A 21,802-nucleotide genomic window follows, 5' to 3' on the forward strand; every position below is an offset into this window, starting at 1 on the left:
AAGGAACAGACTGATGTGCTCAGAGGCACAAGTTCAATGCTCCAGCACACAACAAAGGGCAAAGCACGTAGCAAGCCTTGCTACAGGGGCAGAGTTAAGGTCACTTGTTTTCCGGCATGAGAAAAGCAACCCCATAGCCCTCCTTCTGCTCCTCCTGGGTGCCTAAGCCTGAACACAGCTCTCCCAACTCCCTTCCTTTTCATTTCCTCCACCTCAACATCGTGGAGAATCATACGCATTCAGAGCACAAACAGCCATTGACAACCTTAACTTCACTTTATCTGGACTGTTTTAGCTGGGAACAGAGTTTCAGAAGCTTTGCCAAGCCCAGCTTTAAGAAAGCACAACTGGAGAGAGCTGTGTACCTCAGCAGACCCTTTTAACTCCCAGATGTGTCTCTCACTGGGCCTGGACAAAAAGCTTTTCTGCAGGAAAAAGCTTCCCACCACCTTTTCCTCCTCCTAGTTACCAAGGCCAGGAGTGTGCAGAAGAGACACAAATGAAGACAATGAACCTCTCAGGCCTGCCAGCCTGGTCAGATACCTTACTGAAGTCACAAAAATTAGAGAAGAGAGATGTCTTTACCTGTTTCAATGTCATCTATCGAACCCAAGCCATTGGAAGCAGTCTGCAAAGAAGGTGTAGGAAAGGGGAGAGAAAACTATCACCAGAAATTCATCTTTAAAAAGATATTCACACTTCACAGATGAGAGTCTTTACTAATTCTAAAGGCATCTGGCCCTTCCTTTTCCTTTATGACCTCTTTCAGTGCAAGAGCAGTAAAACCAACGGACTTTAAGAGGCCATCAATCCAAAGAGCCTATTCATTTTTACCTCCAGCAGTGGACAAACCCTGTTGCTGCAAAGGAATACCAGCCCTGCACAACATCCAACCATGTGAGCAAATCGGTACATAGAATAGTTTTTCATGTGTGGATGAGAACGCTGTGTCCCAAGTTCCAGGACACATCAATTGGTCAGCCCCATGCAGTGTGAGATCTGATTAGCCTGATCTTGCACAACGTTTCTTTTCTTAGTTCACATATTTTGCAATCTAACAACCACAAACTTTTACAGCAAACTCCAAACAGGAAAAGGTTTCCGCCAAGACAACTGATGACTGGGAGCCCCAGGCAAGGAATAAAATAAGCCCGTATTTTACAGAAACATAAACAGAGGTAAGTACGTGTGCCCTCAGCTTAAGCTTAAAAAGGCACAAGTAAAGCATTACTCTTGAGATACTGCATCTACTGCAATAGTTTTTGCAGCTTCTAGTTTTTGCACTATTTTCATTTCTTGCAAAAGGAAAGATTTTCAAATTAAAAACTAGGCACAACTATTAAAGAAAGCTGACTGGCTTTCCTAGAAAGATGTGAAGGCAAGTCACTGAACAGTGGGAGGTAAACTAATTCTTTAGTATCTCATATTGTTGTAGGAAAAGACAATTTTTACGGTTTTATAGTTTGTTTTAAGGAATAATGTGAAGTACCAAATAGCTTGTAAAAACAGCAAGTGTTTGTCCTTTTTTTTGCCCAATAGTAGAACAAGGAAATCAGCAATTTCTTGTATTTTAGCTTAGCATTTGTACAGTGCCCTGCCCAAGCTGGATCTCCCAAGTGACAGGACAATACAAAGAATACATAAACTGTGTATGTATCTTGCTCAATATATTGCACGATTTAATTTTGTATGCTTCTTCAGCAGTAGCACTTCCTAACTTTTACTTAGCATTGCCCTAACTATGCAAAAACTTGAAAACTAAAGCTTATTTAAAATGCAAGAGAAAGCAAACATTCACAACAACTAAAACAGTAACTATCTTCAGTGATCTAATTACTGACACAAAAAATATTGTCACTAGAAATATTTTCAAATAAATTCATTTACTTGGCAATATTCCTTAAAAGCAGAAAACACTAATTAATATATTTAAATTCTAAAAGACCGTTATAAATTTGCATGTAAGTGAAACTGCGAAGCATTCTAGTAACACAGTCCACGAACAGGAACAACCCCAAGATTCAAACTGTACCTGGTTTGACAAACTGATTGATGTGCCATTACTGAGTAGTGAGAATGTTTCCAATTCCTGCTGCAAGGAAGAGAGAGATCTTAGAACAGAGCCAGCCCGTGAATGCCTGTAAACTAGGTAAAGCTGGGTTACAATATGGTTTCCTTCCAGGCACCGTCCATAAGTAAAAGCCACCCCAAAAGGCATACCACTGTGACACAAGAGTACAGTTTTCTGAACACTGAAAGGACCATATATTTGCTCTGGAAACCCAACATCCAACACACAATAAGGAAGCAAAAAATTCCCCTCGGGAACACAAGTTTTGCCTTTTCATTAAGATATTACTGCTTCAGGAAGGCATTACAGCACTGGAATGAAAGCTGGAAGTCAACACAAGCGATAGCAAGGTGTTACCAAAATACTGATGACTAAGTTTCAAATAATAAAAAGCATGTTGGAGTTGTTAATGTTTATTTTTCTAACATACAAGTGGTTTAAGCCCATTACAGCAGAGTAACATGACAGCAGAAAAAAGGTAGCAAGGCCAACACAGTGACTACAAAAAGTGTTTCTCTGTAGAACTTCCCTTTCCTTGAGGAAGAATAATTTCAGAGTGTTGAGAGCTGCTACAATGTCAAGGGGTTTTTTGGGGTAGGCCAATCATATGTGAGGTTCGTCAAGGAGAGGAGTAAGACGCTAGAGCCAAATTTACCCCAAAAGCTCTCTGCAAACTGGGTGCCCACCAGTCGCTTCACCGCACACTGCAAAGGTGTCCCTCTGGAGACGGAACATGCTGGCTGTTTAATGCACCGCTGCGCATGGGGCCGCGGATGAGAATGCAAACGTAAGCCCCGACTACTAGCTCATGGTCCTTACTCCTGAGAACACATCCTGGGATTTTAGGTGACCAAGGCAGCTTTAGCGGAGCGCTAGCAGCGGCCTCACGCCCTCTAGCTCCATCCCAGGGTATACACTTCAACACCAACTACTCCCTCACGGCAGCACTTCCTCCTACAGCCAGGTTACGGATCCAGCCACTGGCGCCAATTAATTGCATCCACAACTCACTTTTTGCTGCCTTTTTTCCTAGCATCTGACCCGACGCGTACCTGTTGTTCTCCCAAGGCGCAGGTCTCTCCCCCACCACAAAGAAGGTGTATGCCTAGGTATGGGGCAGGAACCTTTCATGATCCATCGCGCTACAAAACCAGCCCTGCCTCCAAGGCAGCAGAGGATCTCACCCTTCTCATCCCATAACAGGGAAAGGACTGTGATGCAAAACCTCCTTTGGGATCAGGCCACATGTCCCTCTCCTCCCAAAAAACACAGGCTCACCTTGCATCAGAGGCCTCTCCTGCAGCACCAGCCCAGCTCTGCCCAGCTTAGCTGGGGACACAGGAAAAACATCCCGGCAGTAGACACAGAGCAGCAATGGGGTTAGAAATGGATCAAGGCAAAGTGAGTCAGAGGGTCAGGACAAGGAGGGTAGCCCAGCGGCCTGCTAGAGGGATCACAGGGTAGTGTGATCTATAGTGTGATACCTATAGCTGCAGAGCAGCACCTACCACTTCTGCAAAGGTAAATCTGAAAGAGCTGAAGAACAGGCTCTAAGAAAAATAAAGTCATACCTGAGGTCTTTTGTATGCTTTTCGAACCCTCAGTCCCAGCTTCTGGGCAAGCTCCTGTCCCAGCTGCGTGACACTTTCATCCTGGGGGAAAAAAACATTGGCAGGACACTTTCAGTTTTGCCTTTGCGGCACACACAATGAAATAAACAGGAATGCAGTTATCCACACCAGGCTGTGCCAAGAAGCCTCACTTGTAGACAGCAGCAGGTGGACAATTGCCAGAGCAGCCCTAGAGGAGTCCATGCAGACCTAAGTGCTCTTGTCACTCAGTCCTGCTGAGATACTGAGGTTGCACCAGGACCTCCCCCCTGACTCTTTCAATGCTGCAGGAAATCAGAATCAAGTGTCTGCTTCCAAGAAAGCACCCACTCTCCAAAAGCAGGGTTCATCAGTTCCACTGGCAAGATGGCCGAAGGAGCTGCCAAGGCTGGCTGCTAGTAGCTGGGGGCTGATACAGCTTCCACAAGGTCCTCATATCTGGGAAGAAAGAGCCTGCATGCACAGCATGTATAGTTTTCCCCTCCGCCAGCCACAGGGCTAATAATCAGTTCTGATATGCAGACAGTATTCACTAGCCTGTTTTGCTTGTTTGTTTTTAAAGCTGAAACCAAGTCTGTTTCCAACTTGGTAGCTACAAGGCATTTTCACTGTCTCTGGATCTGGTTAAACAGCCTCAGCTTAGTCAAGCAGATCCTTCTACTTTCCCTGCTGCATGTCATTAACCATCCTCCCTGGTCACTGCCCAGGCCCACTCACACACTGTTATGGGCTTTAGACAAAGTTTTGGGCCACGCTCCATTCCTCTGCTCCATCCTCTCCTGTTCTGCCTGGACTAACAGCTTGCCACAACCTTCTTCACTTATTTATCACCAGCAGCTCCTTCCTTCTGCTTTCCTCTCCCTGTTTGCAAAAATATTGGAATATTTCAACGGTTTCTTCAAAGAAGAAAAAAAAAATCTGCCCAACCTATTGTGATACCCCTCCTTAATGTCCCAGTATCTCCTTCCTCATTTCCAACCTTGAAGCTTGCTGTCTTCTCTCTACTTGCCATGCTGGTCTTTCCAACCTCCTTCTCCCTGCAGGTTCATCCTTTCCCTTTCAACCCCTCACTAGTCTCTGGTTCTTCCAGCCCACAGTATCAGTAATTTTCCCTTTAATTTGGAGGGCCACCTTTTGACTGTACTTGCTCCCCCACACCCACAACACTGGTCTTGTCACCACCTTCCCTGAACTCAGTGAAGACAAAATCTATCTTGTCTATTTCCTCTTCTCCTTCTTACACCTCTTCTTGGTCAAATCTCATGGTCACTGCTCCTTCCTCACTCTCTTCCACCTCTCAGATCTTTGTAACACCAATCATGTTTTCATTGCTCTGTTTGCCTCTAGTGATTCTGCCTTTCCAAACACCCTCCCAGGTGTCTTCTGAAGTCTGCCATTTTCTTGCTCCCTGTGGAAAACTGACCAGAAAGACCTCTGCTGTAATTTGTTTTCATTGATCTCATACTCGTACCTACCAGGTTTACCCTATCCAACTCCACATGCCAACATAACTCTGAGATGTCTTCTTAGATTCCTGGACAAGATCAAGAATGTATTTCTCTCTAGACTGCCTCCACTTCCCTTCCCAACAACACATAGTTAATTATTGTCCTTTTTGTCAGCAGGCCTGAGGTTTGTCGTGTGGTGTTATTTGCTCTTTATCATCCCCAAGATTTTCCTTTAGCTTTCCCTTCCCTCAGCCAAATGCCATCCTCGGGTGCTTCCTACCTCCATCTAAATGAGGGGATGCTCAACAAAGGCATGCAATATGCTCTCCTCCAACATCCTAAAAAAATCCACACCACACCAAAAAAAGCATACCACAGAGGAGTATCAACCTGACCATGCTGGGAACCTCTGCAAACTATTAGCACTGAGTATCTACACCAAGAAACAAGTTAACTCTGCTAGATGGTGAGTCAACTGAGTGGCAGATCCTTCATCACCAGAAGTTTTAATACATGCTCTGCTTTGACCACCACAAAGTTCTCAGCTGTTACGGCAGTGCAAGCTGGAAGTACCTCTGTGCTTCAGAGGCTTAGCAGCTTGTGTAATGGAAACAAGAGTGAGATGACGGACAGCATGACTTGCCTTTGATGCAGAGAAGGTTTATGATTTCTGTTAATCAGGTAACAAGGCAATAGGGTATGTTAATTTACAAGACTGAATTGTTTAGAATAGGGAATGCAGATCACTCAATATGGAGTTTGTAAGGCTGAACTTTCCTGACAGAGAAGCTTGATAAAGTGTTTGTTGACCACAATGACTGTAATGATAATAATGGCAGGTATGTAAACATAAGTATATGGTTAAAAAGTAAGTTCAAGTGGCTCAACTGCAATGTGAAATATAGCCAGATATGGCTTTACATGAACACATAGATGGTTTCATTTATAAAAGGGTTTGTTTAAAAAACAGTTCTTTAGAACTCCCCTAACATGATACCTTTAATGTGTTTTGGTCATCCGGTTCTGCCAAGTCAAAGAAACTAGAACTTACAAGCTATACAAAGGGAGTAACTACCTGCTAACAAGGCTTTCAAAGATAGATTCTGTAACACTAATAATAAAGGAAAGTTAACTTCTTCTGCCAAAGTAGCTGCATTTTTCTTGTAATAGCATTACTGTGATGGATCAGAACCAAATTTAGCAAAGACAAACACTGCTCATTAGAATCTATATAATCACAGTCTGGTTTTCTGTTCAATATTTGGCCTGAAAGGACATTCAACAGAAGCATTGTCAGGAAAATATCTAGGGCCTAGTATATGCAGATAGTGCCCTCTGAATTTACACACCTGTAAACACAAAAATAACTATGACGTCACGTCAAGGACACCTTTGCATGTTCAACAAAAAATAAAAAGTTTTATCAGCTTGCCTTAGCAATCAGCAAGTAAAACATGTGACATCTGTATCTAAATCAGGAAAAGTATACATGTTTTATTTCCAGTGCTCCAGCTCCCATTTGTCCCATGCTCCTAGTTACTCCCATTAGACACGGAAAACCAGACAATTAAAACAATCTCATGGCCTTAGTTCACGTTTTGTTAGGGTAGGGTTTTGCTCTTCACAAATAGGCCACCAAAACCACTGTCAATAACTGATGTCTCTGGCTGGCACTGTTTGTAGAAGGTGACTTGGGCTGAAGAAACATGTGAGGTCAAACATCGTCTTCAAGTCAGAGAGACAGAATTTCTGGGCATAATCATGTTCCCAGGAACAGCCAAGCTTCCTCTTTCGCTATCCTCTGGCCTCATACTAGGCATGTTTTACAGAGGAGGAAGGTGGTGAGCCACAGAAATCAAGATGAGTTGTATGTCAGAAACTTACATGTGGGAGGGACAGCAAGCATCGGCTATTGCACTCATATGCTTCTTTGTGTCTTCCAAGCTCATTTAAGGAACGGGCTTTCCGGAATAGTGCTCGGATGTTCTCCTTGTCAAGACTTAAAGCCTTCTCGCTGTCTTCCAGTGCCTTCTCATACAATCCCTGCATGGAAGAGACCACCTCGAGTCAGCTGAGGCACAGCAGACTAACCCTTCTTTCTCTGTGAATGCAAATGTTTTCTCTCTCAGCAGAAAACAGGAATATAAAAGGCAGTTGGAAATACATATATTACCTCATACAAAGACCAGTGTACAAACACACAAAACCTACAGTAATAGAACATTTTGTTAAGTCTTGCAAAACTCAAAACACTTCAAAGTCAATGAACACCAGAATTAAGACTGCTTGAGCAACCTTATCTTGTCTCACCCTCTACCTTGGGCATGTGACATTTAAGAGTCTTTAATTATGTGACTGCTTGCTAATTTTTTTCATGGGACTCAGCCTCATTACAAACAAGATGGACCTGCTCTGGGGTTGTGTTAGCTCTGTTAGATTCCTTCAGAAAATGGAAGCATGCAGCCTTTTAGAGCCTAAGTATTGCAGAACCCTTTTCCATGTGTGTGCTGAAAGTTCCACCAAGACCCCAAAGCCTTCTTATTGTCTTCCAGTGCCTCACTTGAGGAGGCAGGAGACTCCAGAGCAACACTCAAACAGTATTCCAGAGAAATACTCAGTCAGCACTGGAAAGCACTGGCTCTTTCCAATCTCCAGACTGGTCTAACTCCTCACCAACATGGACCAGAACTGCATTCTCAATACCTTAGCCCTGGCCCCCTCTCCTTCACATCCATCCTCCGGTCTCGCAAGATACAGTGTGGTAGCAGGGGGATATCAGAGTTCTCTGTGTGTCATCATCTCCTCCAGTATTGGGGAAAGGAGACGAAAAAAATCAACTGAAACCCCTCTTGACATCTTTTCCAATCGTATGGCACTGCAACCATGATGTCCTCCCTAGCCCCTGGGGATGACTTGGGAAGGCGCTCACCATGGCAAAGTAGCAGGCAGCTCGGTTGACATGCAGCTTGCACAGGAGTTCCTTTGGGATGGTCACCTCATCAGAGGCTGCATAATCAGCCACATTCAGCCCTTCTACATACTGTACCAGCGAAAGCTTGAAATCCTTCTCTCGAAACAAGTCATTGCCCTCTGCAAACAGGTTTCTCACCAGCTTCTGCAAAAAGGCCTGGGCAGCAGGGAGAGAACAAGTAGACTCAAAAAGAGAAGTGGATATTCAGAGACAGGGGAGGTTTCCTAATTTCCCATTCCTTTCCACATGTTTTAGCAAGCTTCCTGCCCACTAAGATTCTCCTGCCTCCCCATTCTCCCGTAAAACATGAGTCTTTTGGTAGAGGAGAATAATCCAGTCAAATCTCCTCCTTTCTTGAATACGCAAGTGTCTTCTCCTTTTCCAGAAAGTTGTCATTGCCAGAACCTTAAAGCTTTAAGTTACAGACATATTGTGACAGACCATCCCACACTCTCCACTTTTGGTATGTAAACTAATGGCTGCGTAACAGAACAAATCTTGCTAACCAGAGTTCCCAACTTCAGAAAACAAATTCTTCATTACCTCATAATCTTCTTGGCTTAGGGGTAATGTGGACCTGAAAAAAAAGAAGAGAAAATTCTCATGAAACAGGCATCCATACAAACACAGGCTTTTGTCTGTTGAAGAAGCCATCTTTCTGGTCCTGTGTTGGTGCTCTCAGTGAGTTGCTGAACAATTTATCACTTGAAAAGCAGCTGGGGCAAAGAGAACACAATTAGGGAGCACTGTGCTCAGTGATGACCACAGAGGTGTCAAGAGATGGTCAGTTCCCAAAGGGATTTGAGACTAGAGTAATCTTATTCTCAGCTATTTTCTGTGCATAGACGACCCTCTGTAATGTTCCTTCAGCCAGCCATCTAAAAAACGCCACATCTTTGAGAAAGTCCCGTAAGAGATTGTCATGGAGAATACAAGTGTATTTTAAGTGCATCTGGCTCTAACAAAAGGCACCAGACTGGCACTCCAAGACCTCCTCAAATCCTCTGTGCGACCAAAGACAAACAGTGATAAATCACCTTCCTCTGTGTTAACTTAGCCACACACCTTTAGGGCTACACCACAAAAGGAAAGGAGAAAATGCAGGTTCAGGAGGCTATTTAACTCCAGCTGTCTTGGCCAAGGCTGCTAGGCTGTGCCACAAAACTGGCAGTGCTTATGTGGATAACACCTACCCCACAACAGCACTGAGACTTAGATGAAAAGTCCCGTTTTTCAAATCAAACCACCCAGGTCATCCAGTTTCGGTCCACATGTATTTATCTTTTCTCTTCAAGGAGAAAATAATAGGCTCTAGAGAAATCCTTAGTACTTTAGTACCAGCCCTCCTCACCTTTGAAATACAACATCATATACATGATCTTATTGGTCAGAAAATTAACTTTTTTTAGATTTCACCTAATCTAATCATCATCTGCTCCTTAAAATTAACTACAGGAAATGCCTTGGCTTTGTAAGAAACATTCATGCTCCTTAAAAATTGGTCTACCCCTCTTTGACATCTAAACAAGCCAACAAATGACATTGACCCTGGTTTGGAGTTTAAGATACACTCCAGAAGCACGAACAATATCCCATATTTCTAAATTATTTCCTTTCTAGTACATAAACCTCACAATTGCCTCTCTGAAATTGAGTTATCAGTCCCATTTAGTCTCAGCCTGGGGCAAAAATATCATTGCCATGCCACAGGATATAAATACGCAACATGAAAGATTTGTCTTTTTTTCCTATTGTAGATGCACAGATTTCAGCCATAACAACTGCAGGACTCAAAGCAGACCTTAAAAAAACCCAAAACAACCTGATTACAATCTTGCTGCTTCCTTACTCACCATGGAATCCAGACCTGTGTCTGAGGCCTCTGCTAACTCAAACACTGGAGGGAAAAAACACTGCTGTAGTTCATAAGGAAGCACTTGGACTTTTAGCTGCCAGACAAGCAACAACCTGAAGCTCTAGAAGGCCACATGATATTCACAGAAGAGTGACCTGAGGCACCTACCAGGTTAGCAACTGTAAAAGAGCCCAGGTCATCTATTTCTGCTATGGGTGTTATATGGGCACCTGGCAAGTCATTTACACTGCTTTCCCCACCTACAAAATAGAAACACTATCTCTCTTCCTATGAAAGCTGGAATACCTTGTCAAGGGAGCAATTTGAGATCTTCACACTGAAAATAAAGTAGAAGGTCCAAGTATTATTTGCATTATGCTGACTCTAAAGATCATCCTGGAACTGCAGTGGAGGGGAATACCCAAGGAAATTAAAATTATACAATTTTAAGTTTAGATAGATGACAGGACAGAAAGCACCCTGAAGAACCACAGTGAAAATCCTCAGGACCAATATCTCTTTGCCACGCAGCAGCCCCAAAGTGGTGAATAGGAAGAACTCAGTTCCTGCAATCCTTGATATGAAGACAACTGCCTCCAAAGCCACAGGAAACAATGAGGTTGTCCACTTACTGAATGAATTGAAGTCCTTTCTCTATTTCTTGTTTTCTCTTCTGTCTCTCCATTATAGTTGCTGCAGAGGAAGAAGAAAAAAAAACCAACATGAAATGAGTCATTATAGGTCTCACTGGCAATTAAGCAGCAGTATTTTGTGTGCGCCTAAATTTACTACTAACAAAATGTTCCAGACCAGATGCCCTGAACACCAAATTCCATGATCTATCCACACAGCAGACACAGGACAGCAAGAAGCTCTCTACCAAGTATCTGTTTTTTCTCACATGCCACTACCAGGATACATGGGCAAAGAAGAATTACTTCAATTTGAGCTCTCTACTTAGCCTGCAAGTAAATAAAGCAATAGGCACCAACTGTAATCCTGACTGCCTTCTAAGAAAGGGAAAAAAAACCAAAATCAACATTTCCCCTGCACTGGCAGTCATTTCAGGAATTTGTGCTGGGAACATCCCATGATAAGGAATTCTGACCACTGTTTATCAGGGACAGATTTAAACTGGTTTACCACATGGCATACAAAACAAGTAATCTATGTAAGGTTTCTGGAGGCATATCACAGAGCGAGATGCAAGGGAAGGAGATGGTGTTGCTTGCCAAGGTCCACATAAAAGAACAGTGATGAAGCTAAGCAATGGAAATTTTGTGCTGAAAATCAGCAGGCAAGAGCAGTGCAGACTCGGGAAAGCTCCTTCGGAGAGAGGACAGGGCCTCATCCTGCAGTGTTTTAAAATGGGGTGGGCAGCACCTGAAGAAGGCTCAAGAGAGAGTTATCCCCACCTAGTCAGGGACACAAATGGGCACAGTAACTTGCTCAGGTTTGACCAAATCCAGTCTGGGTCTCTGTGAGTGCAGACAAGTAAGGGGTGTGATGGAGCCATTTTGGAGTAATGTCCTTCTTCTCAACTAAACTGGGTTTGAAACACACCATTACCATTAGATATATGAGCTTCATCGCTGTGTTTTGGGAGCAGATCTTGGAATAGCTCCTCCCTGACTTCTCCCCAAGGTACACAGGTCTGCCACACAAGAAAAGAAGAAAGAAGGGGACAAGGGATGGCACTCTGTGGCAAAATAGAGTTGCTGGCAACAGCAAATTTCCCAGCCTTGCCATCGACCAACTGCAGTCATAAACAATGCTCAGCATTTGAGGAATGATAACCTGGGGACAAAGGCAGCAAGCACAGAAGCACTGAGATGAGATGGAGCCAAAGACACTGTGCCCTCCCAGCCTGGGATCACCTCTGAAGAGATTACGAGAAAAACAAGTCATTTCCCTAACCCTACGCTACAACAGCTTAGACAGCATTACCGCCTGGCCCCGTTTTATATTAAGACCATCCCTACCATTCTAAGGTATCTTACAGTATCTGTGGCACGTTCAGTCTGGCACAGGGTGAAGGGACCTTTAAGGTACGTGAAAATCAACCCTGACAACTCAGCACGCCCTTATTGATTGTGCTCTGTGCCATGCAAAACGCAGAAGAGTTAATACCTGCCCTTTACCAAGAAGGAGAGTTGGGGGCAGGGGGAAAGGCAGGAGCAAGAGAAAGACCAGAAAGAAGTGGTAGCAGAAGTAAGCAAGAGCTTGAAAGTGACACTGTGCAGTTTATAAGTCATCAGGTATTAAATCTGAGAGCAATCGGGTCTGAGCAGTGGGTAGAAGATTTTAAGCAGCTGCATTTGGAATGGGATGGGCAGCACAGCAAGAAAGGGAAAGCCAACAGACAAGGTGAATAATGATCAGCACCTCTATAAAGGCTTTTAACAGAAGCGATGGAGCAGGCAGACTTCAGTACAACACCAACAGAAGGCCTGGAATGATTTATAAATAACCTGGATAATAAGCAATCAGGAAGAAAGAAGGAAATTTAACAAGGAGACTGAGGTTAATATGACCACTAACAGTATAGGCAGACAGGCTTGAGGAGTAGAAAAAGAGACAGAGACCATTTATTTTACATTTCTCCTTGCATAAAATTCTCCAAAGACAGAAGTAAGAGAGAACAGTCAAGGTCAAGAGGAGCAGTAGGAACCACTTCCACACAGACAGCAGTGAAAGCCACGAAAGAGGACAGAGAAACCCCAGACCACTGTAGGGGAGAACTGCAAGGGCCAGACACAAGGGTGGGGAAAGAGCCATCATGGGAAATTACAAGAGATAAATTGGGGGGGATGAGTTAAAAGGTCAAGGGGACCCTCACAAAGTCTCATGAGGGAAAGGACAGGGACGAAGGAGGAATTTCTAGCTCTCTAGGCCCCGGGTGCACTAATAGGCTTTAAATGCCCCAAACAAGCCTCATCTCAGACCCCCACCCATGCACCCTTTGCCCATGGTCCAGGAGCTCCATTTAAGCTCAGGTTCAGCCATACTGCCTCATCTGAGCCACACAGGTGTAGGTACACCTGTCCTCAGTCGCATCTCATGGACAAACCTTGGACCTACACTGTAGGCAGTTTGTCTCCATTTCTGTCTCTGGCACCATCTCCCACTGCTGGACTTGCTGGGTAGACCCTGGACCCAATTAACCACCTCATCTTCTCTGGGACTGTTGACAGCATCTTCTTCTGCCTGCCTTGTTCAGATATGGTAGGACTGTACCCCACTTAATGAGGGCACCACTGGTGGCTGTCATCACCTTTGGCTCCTAGCTTGTCCTCCCTGGAGGAGCAGCCCTGCTCTTGCTGCTCCCTGACATGAGCCATGCCGGAGAGAACAAAAGTCAGGGAAGTGAAGTGGTAGCCCACAGATCTGATGAAAAGGGAGATTGTTGGCAACTGTGGGGAAAGCAGCAACTGTGGGGAAAGCAGCTAAAGACTGGCTGGTCATCACAAAGTCAATGGCTGCACTCCAAAAATGCTGTGGCACACCTTCACAATTGCGTATATCCACAAAACCTCGAAAAGCTTCTGATACGCACAGCCTACTTCAACCTCTGCTTCTGAGCTCAGCTCTTAGAACACCACTGTGAGGAGCAAGGAAGAGATCGGTACCTGTTCTCATGGCTACCCTGACCTCGCTGCTAAAACATCCTACGCAGTAGGATGTGGGCATGTGCTACAATGAGAACTCGTTACTGTTGCTTGCTCACAGACAAGGGCATTCAAACATGACTGACCAAAAGCTGGAGTGGGGCCAAAGGACTACAGCGAAAAGGTTCCAGAATGTCTCCTTCCTAGAGTTATCCAACTCCTCTTGCATCCCAGAGCTCCCCTTCTGTTTCTTCTGTCTTTGTCACGGTTGCCACCACACCCAACATGCGTATCTCCATCCTTGCTTCATGTGGATGGCTGACCAACCTACTGCATCTCTGTAAGCCCCACAATACCCAGCTACAGTTTTGATCCTTGCTACAAAACCCTCATTGAAAAAAATCCTCTGTGCCCTGCATGCTGTTTAATCTCTGCAGTGATGAAACATCTTCCACAGTGAACGTTCTCCAACCCAAGATCCTCCATTGGCTTCCTTACACATAAACTGCAAACCTGATCTCCCCTCCAGACTGTTGCTCCACATTCCTCTCTCCTTGAACGTGGGTGACCAGCTTCCTCTCCTAAAGCTCCGTCACACCTGCACACTTATGTCACAGCTTTGCACACAAGACTCATCTCCTCATGGCAACACCCTCAAAACACACACCACATGCTGCTGCCCTAACAGCTTCTTTCACAACTCTCAGGATTGACCACCTTTCCCTTTTGATCCCACTCCACACCAGCATGTTCCTCCACACGTGGCAGACCTCTCCCCCGTCCTGCCTGCCCCATCACTGCTGGAGGCTACCATTCGGACTCCTCCTTTCGCTCTTCATGTCTCCTCCCCTGCCACCTCCCTGGCAAACTCAGGTCACTTCTGTCTCCTCTTGTCCTCCCAAGCCTCTTCACCATGTCTTGTGTGACCCTTGGACGAAGCCACACACCCGTTACACCAGCAAACCCAAGACATAGCAAGCGGCCCATACGTGTAACACTTCAGTTCTGCTGCACACCATACCACAGCTGATGCATAATTAATTTTAAGCACAGAGCCTGTTTAGCTTTTGTTTTCTCGGTCTTTAAATATTTTTAGAAAACAGCGGAAAACATTTAATGAAGCAGTGTGCCTAAGTGTCCTCCCTGCCCCCCCTCCCCCCAATCTGTCTGTCCAGACTTGTCTGCTCAAATTAGCAGCAGAATTCGAATCCAGAGTATTTATATCCCCGCTACAAAGCTCTTATCCTTTCAGTCCAGAGATGTTTATCCTCTCTGGTCCAGCATCTAGAGAGGACTTTATTCATAGTTTGTCAATGAGTTATAAACTATTGCCAGACAGAAATAAAACAGTGTGGATAGGCAAAATGGTTTTCTTGCCTTCAGAAGGAAGCACGAGCCAGTAAACAGTGTGACTCAACCACAAACTAGGCAGATTCACTCTACGAGACACTACGATATGAACGGAAAGACTTGAATTCACCTTACCAAGGACTGGATGCTATTCCCAACCCTACCAGAGCTGAATTTGGACAAAGTTTTTCATACTGTATTTCTGGGGTGGCAATGAGTTCACACTTGACCGACTTCCAGGCTTTGACTGTAACATTTCAGCCAGAAATAAGTGCACCAAGATGCAAGTGGCAGGTTGTAGAGGTGACACAGAAGCTCAGCCCCAGGCTGTGTGCACCCTCCTCCAGGCGAAAGGCTCCAGGATGCGCTAGTCTGTAACACAGAGTCTTTCACTGGCTGCAGCTTGGCCACCTCAGTGGTGCAGCAGAACAGGTAACTGGACTCACGTCAAACAGAGGACAAGCCACACAGCTCACTACAAACATGGGCTTCCACTCGCTCCCACGGCTGCTCTCTGCCATGCCCCACTCCCTGGGTTTGAATGCCTCTCACAGCCGACAGCTCTCAGGGTCCCACCACCACGCTGTGCCCACTGGGTCTGACAACTGTGTCCTTCCGTGCTCCAGCCACCCAAGTGGCTGCTCTCCCACACCCTGGCACCCCGCTAGTTCCGCTCCTGCCCCATGGCACCATTGGGGTGGCTGGCATTGAGGTGCCACCAGCTTCACTCAGCAATACCTCCAGCAAACACAGAGTGAGGCAGCAATGACCCCCTTGCCCCCAGCTGAAAATAAAAACATCAATCAGATGTTTCCCCAGGAAGGAGATAGTGATAGTGGCCAAAGCCTCAAGAGACCATCCTGGCCCCCATCACCCCATTTTCCGCTGCCTCCAGCCTTGCACCCCACACGTAACACTCTTGTTTACTGCAGGCCACCCCACACATAACACCCCCATGTACTGTGGGCCACCCTTCCTCCTGCCCCAGCCCTCCAGGCCCTGCCCGAGGAGCACTGCAGTGCGGCCCGGGGGGATGAGGAGGGGGCGGTGGGGTGACACTGCCCGTCCCTCAGGCCATTTGCTCTTGGTTTCGTGCCCAGCCAGCTCGCCCTCGCCTGCCTCGCTTTAAAAATTAAATCCCGGGGCCGGTTCCTACACGGGTGGAGCAGGAGCCCCGGCTCGCCTCCTCCTCCCACCCCCAGCACTAGGCCGCCGATCCCCGGCCTTGCGTAGCGGCCGCCGCGGGCGGAAGCGCCACCTTGGCCGGACAAGGCGGAGTGGGGCCGGCGGCGCCTCCCGCACGCCTCGCGTCTCGGCCGGGCGCCGGCACCCCGGCATCTCCCCAACCCCGTCGTGCTGAGAGGGGTTTCCCGCGGCAGGAGATATCCAGGCTTTCCCGGGAAAAGGAAAACAAAACATACTCTTCCTCCTTCCCCACCCCCCCATCCGCTTAAATAAAAATCACACATCTCCAGGAGTCTGGGAGGCGACTTTAAAACAAAACAAAAAAAAAGATAACCTCCCCTGCCACCCGGAAACTGTCGAAAGCGTTAAAGAGTTCGGGGGGGGGGGCGGGGAAGAAAGAAAAGGAATTAAAAATTCCCACAACCTTCTTATTTGATAAACTTTACAAGCCCCTACGGAAAGTGCATCTGAAAAGCTATTCCACAAGGGCTTCTCTGCTGCTTCATGGGGTTTATACCAAACAAGAGGGGGAAACTGCAGCCTAAATACGGATCTGAACACAGCTCTCAAACCTACAAACCACAAACAGGCACAAACGCAATTAATACTAAGTTTTTTATATAAACCCAGTGGCTTTTCCGCTAGCTACCACTTTCAGACTGCTACATTTTTTCCAGGGGGTGGGATTAGGATCGCTGACAATTATTTTTCTGCAAACCCCACATTTTTGGCAGAAGAGGGGGTTAGCTCAAAAATCTTGCCCATATTATTTTTCACCACTTTTTTTTTTTAATTTGCAATTACACAACGTTTCATCCATGCAGTTACTATCTGAAACCTTTACTTTCTAATGAAGCAACATCCAGATTTTCTTGTTTCTCAAGTCCACCCCTTTCTACATACACAAACACACACATACACACAGAATTAGTTTAAGACAAAAATAATCCCCAAAAATAATAATAAAGGACTCACCTCTCCTTGGGTTTTCCCCCCCAACACTATATAAACTTTCCTTGATAAATGGTATTGTATTACTAGAGATATTATTAATGTATTATTACTAGAAGTAATAATAATAGTAAGTGCTATTTAATTATAGAAGGCAGCATTCTGCTTCTGAATCGGCTGCCCCTGCAGCTCCCTCCATGTGCCTCCTGATCTCTTTACTTTCATTTCCAGGTCTCGCTCGCTCGCTCGCTCTCAGCTGCACCAGCAAGAGAAAATGCCTCCCTGCATATCCTCTGGGCCCTAGAGGCTACCGCTTTCTATTACAAAAATTCACAGATCTTTCCCTTGTGGTTGGTTTTGGGATTCTTTAAGGTGAATTAGGCTTAAAAAAAAAAAAAAAAAAAAGGGTAAAAAATGAAAGCACTTAAGCAGTCGAGGCTCGGTTCTTATTTTAATGCAACGTTTTTCTTCTTCCTGGCTGTCTTTGCTGATGTATAAAATATACGCCAAAAGAAAGGCAAGCTGCCTCTGCAGAACGATTGCACGCACCCAAAGCGCGGCAATGAATTGAATTACGAGGGACCCCCCATGGGATTACCACATACGTGAAGCAGTGACCCTTTTGCCCACCCGTATACGTTTGCTGGAAGGGGGCCAGAGCCATTGCTTATGCCAGAGCAATTATCTGTTCCAGCCAGACCTTACTTATTCCACCCCGCACTGCTGAGGGGGTTCTCTGTAAATAAGATCTTCTGAGAACAAATCTTTGGGTGGAAAGGAACACGCAGTGTGTGTATGTATAACATCTTATATTATATACTGTTGTGTATTACGCACTATACATATACGATAAGTAGTATATACATACATGCATATATATTTTTATATTTATGTATACACATATGATCTTAGGCACTTTTTTGGAACCAGATTTTTGGCTTGTTTTCATGCCAAATCCCTCAATATTTCCTGGAAGTGGACTGAATCTCCACAGCAGCCCATGCATCAGAGCCCCAGGAACAGAGCTGCCGGCGGGAAGCAGGGGCCCAGCGGCAAAGGTTATTCTGTGGTGGGAAATGGTTGTGAAGACAGAGACAGACAGACCGCCTTGGATGGGGGTTTCATCCATCCCTGCCCAGCTGCACTACCATTAACTCCAAGTAACTCTCTGAAATCAGTTTAATGCTCATCTCCCAGTCCAGCCTCCCTGGTAGGGTAGGTTTTCATCTCCCTCAAGGATGCTGTCTACTCTTAGATCGTAATTTCCAGACTGACATTGGTTTAAATTATCACCTCTTTTCCAATGTAATCACTGACATGTTTACTCCTCAGTGGCTCGCTTCTCCATTTACAGTCACCCAAAAGAGCATCGCTTTGCAGCTAAGCAACTCCAACAAGATTCGGAGGCAGGTAGAAGGTATCATCTCAAGTGTACTAAACTTGTTTAATATTTAAAATGTGTGGATCAGAAAAGGAAAGACTTTATTATATTGAGTAGGATTGGCTTCTGGAAGCTCTGTCAATGCAATAAATGGATAATTTTACAAAATATAGGCTGTGTATTATATAAGGTACCATATGACACCGGAGAATACTGTCTTATGCGCTTCACAATATTTAATCACAATGCACTTTTTTCAGATAATTATTATTATCCAAAGATTCTTGTTATTTGTAGATAAGATAGTGTTTATTTTAATTATCTCTTAAGCAGATTTGTTACCTCTTATTTTTAGGCAAGGACATCCTGGCAATGTGTAGAGTCTAACCAAGCGGGGCTTCTGCTGTAGAAGCTGCTGGACAAAATGTACATGAAATTACAATCCCTGTCAAGGGGTGGCTTTGGGCAGAAGAAAGGTGGATCAGGCCTGGTGGAGGAAAGTAAACACGGAGAGACCTGACATGCCAGATCACATTGGGAGGGCAGCGTCACAGACCTATGAAGCATCAAATGAGTCACAGACCCCAGAACACCTCCAAATCTGCTGCACTTCTGAAAGGCAAGACATCACAGCTGGATGAAAAGAAGAGGGCTTGGAAGGAGCTCAGGAGAAAGAGGAGCAAAACCAAAACCTACACACAATCAAGAGTTACACTGGAATAAGCACTATTTTTTAATTCAAGAACATTTGTTTTCAAGACTGCATTTTCCCATTGAATGTCACGTTATACTTCCCTCTAGCCCCATTTCTTTTGCATGTAAGACTGAGAAGTGTCCGGCAAGGTCATGATCCAGCATGTACTGCCCCTGTCATGAAATAACATCTTTCCTTAGTGCTTACCATGAAGATTTTCACAGTTTGCAAGCATGGTTATCTAGGTCTCATGTGAAGGTAGTCAACAGTGTCAAAATGCCACCAATCCCTGCTACGAACTAGTTACAGTGTCGTAAAAATTACTTTGATTTGTAAAGCTATTCTTTTAGGGAGAATGAATCTATGGATCTATGCTGCAATGGCACAGTATGCCTTCATTCCAGTATAGCTGCATCCACAGTTAAAGACTTTATTCTCACTCCTCTGGCCCAGGTAATTAGCTAATATTTGGGAGAAAAACAGAGAAAAGAATGAGATGTATTTGATATGATCCTGTTTATTGCTAAAGATTGTGAGGAACTAACAACAAGTGTCAAATTCCTTGCTTATATTTTCCAAGTTCAAGCTCCTTCTCAAGATCACACTAATTTATTCCCTAATCTGCTCTGCATTTTCTGGCAGCTTCTCACATACAACCGTAATCTAATTAGTGCTACAACTTCTTAATTTTCTTCAGTTGCAAGAGAAACTCCTCTCATTATTCATGAGTTAGCTTTCGTTCAAGTTTTCTATCTGGTTGCGGTACCGGTTTACAGCTTTTATTCTTTCAGCTGTCATGCTCCATAAAGAAACTTTTGCTTTTTTAATTCCCCCAGAATTAAGAAAGTCTACCATGCCCTTCCACCTCAACGCAGTCTCACAGGTTACCCAGCATTGCCAATTACTGAAATTCTTTTCTTGGGTCCATGTAAGCATTTGATAGTTTTTCTTAAAACCACAGCTGTGAGAATTATGAGAGAATGAAAAATGCATCTTATAATGTTTTGGGACCAAATGGCAGAATAAATCCAGCCTACTACTGATCTCACCAGGTATCTGCAGCCGCCATCTAAAATGGTACCTATGCCAGTGCCTGTAGGTAGCAACTCAGAGGGGCTTGTGTTGAGAGGACCTGTGCAAACACACTGCAGTAGCAAGCAGGTTTACACACAGCTCACCTTGTCCCATCAGATGTGCTTTTACTTCTATACTCAAGAGGAAAATGTCGCACACAGTGTACACATGCAGCTGTCAAGCAAACTGGGGCTTTTTGCATCCCTAAGTAGGAATGAATGACAGCGCGCTCCTGGATGAAAGGCTTTCCTTAGCAGAAAGGTTTGACAGCAACACAGAAGTACAAAGATGAGATCTGCAGAGCCATTATCTAAGTGAGGGTGCACAGAAAAAGGCACTCGTATCTCATCTGTGGGTACGTGGGAGGCCTGCTGAGCAACTCGGAGATCTGGCGACATCTTCCCTGAACGCTTGTTGTGAAAGGGGCTTGGGTGCATGCTGTAGATCCACTCAGCACCCTGCGACCAGTGGCATGGCTGCTGCGCCTCGGAGCCTGCGCTCTGGAAAGGCAGGAGCGGAGGTGGCCAAGGGCCACAAGGACCGGCGTCACACAGCCCCACTCGCGCTACGGGACGCGGGTGGGCGAAGGCCCAACCCAAGCCCAGGACGCCACCCCACGGTGTGACTCCTCGCGAGGCATGCCGGGTACTCTCCCCCAGGACTACACGTCCCGGCGTGCCCCGCGGCCGGCGTCGCCGCGCGAATCTCGTAGCCCCTTGCACGTCACCGGCTGCTGCACGCCGGCCGTCAGCACCCGCCGCGGTGAGAAGTGGGAGGGGCGTCCCTGTGACGTCATGCAGCGCAGCCAATCCCGGAGGGGAGAGCAAAACTGCCGGCTTTCAAATCCTCCGCCTCCCCCACCTGCCCCTCCCCCATCGTCCCCGGCGGCGGCGGCGTGAGGGCTTGGGCCGGCGCCACTCGATCGCCTCCCCCGGCGGACGGCGGCCCCGGATCCCTGACGGCGGAGAGGAGGGGAGGGGAGAGGCGAGGCGAGGCGCGGGCGTGAGGCGGCAGGTGGCCGGGGTAGGGGGCTGTGCGCGAGGTGAGGCGATCCCGCAGGCTTCCCTCCTCCTTGCGCGGTGGCGGGGGGGTGAGGAGGACGGGAAGGGAACGCCATGCGTCGCTCCTATGCGGCGGCGAGAATACCCTCCCCCCCCCGTGGATGCGGGCGACGCGTACCCGGCCACGGGAGTCGCCGGCCACGGGCGTCCCCCTCCACTCACTCACTCTCCCCGCGCGCCAGGCCGGCACGACCGCTCGTGGGGCGGGAAAGAGGGCAACGGCGCCGTCTCCCGGGGCGGCGGCGCCCGTTATGCCGGGGCGAGGGGGTGTGTGGGTGTGTGTCACTGGGGCCGCCGCGGAGGGCGGGTGGCGGCGTGGCCGGCGCTCGGTGACCTCCTCGGGGGAAGAGGGGAGCCCGCCGCCGGGGGCACGCCGCGCTGGGTCTGCCAGGGGCGGGCGGGGGGGTAACCTTGGGCTGTCACCCAGCGCTCCCGGGGCCTGGGTGCTGGGCCCTCCGTTGCCGGGAGCGCAGAGCAGGCTCCCCTTTAGGATGGCACAGCAGGTAGCCGGCGCGCTGTCTGTTGGCGTGGACAAACTGTTGT

At 46.5% G+C, this 21,802-nt stretch overlaps 1 protein-coding gene across 1 annotated transcript in view; it reads right to left on the reverse strand.

Annotated features, from left to right (window-relative positions):
* The window catches only part of ZC3H7B (zinc finger CCCH-type containing 7B), a gene marked incomplete at both ends in the record, with an annotated part of 39,479 nt that extends 28,839 nt beyond the window's left edge, over window positions 1-10,640 (reverse strand). Inside the window, 7 exons of the mRNA XM_082005267.1 lie at window positions 586-628; window positions 2,033-2,092; window positions 3,643-3,723; window positions 7,014-7,172; window positions 8,059-8,256; window positions 8,644-8,677; window positions 10,588-10,640. Of these exons, the coding sequence (XP_081861393.1) occupies window positions 586-628; window positions 2,033-2,092; window positions 3,643-3,723; window positions 7,014-7,172; window positions 8,059-8,256; window positions 8,644-8,677; window positions 10,588-10,640 (628 nt within the window). The remainder of the gene's footprint in view (window positions 1-585; window positions 629-2,032; window positions 2,093-3,642; window positions 3,724-7,013; window positions 7,173-8,058; window positions 8,257-8,643; window positions 8,678-10,587) is intronic.
* Between the last annotated feature and the right edge of the window lie 11,162 nt (window positions 10,641-21,802).

This window comes from Phaethon aethereus, assembly GCF_964289735.1.
Source record: "Phaethon aethereus genome assembly, chromosome: 1".
NCBI lineage: Eukaryota > Metazoa > Chordata > Aves > Phaethontiformes > Phaethontidae > Phaethon > Phaethon aethereus.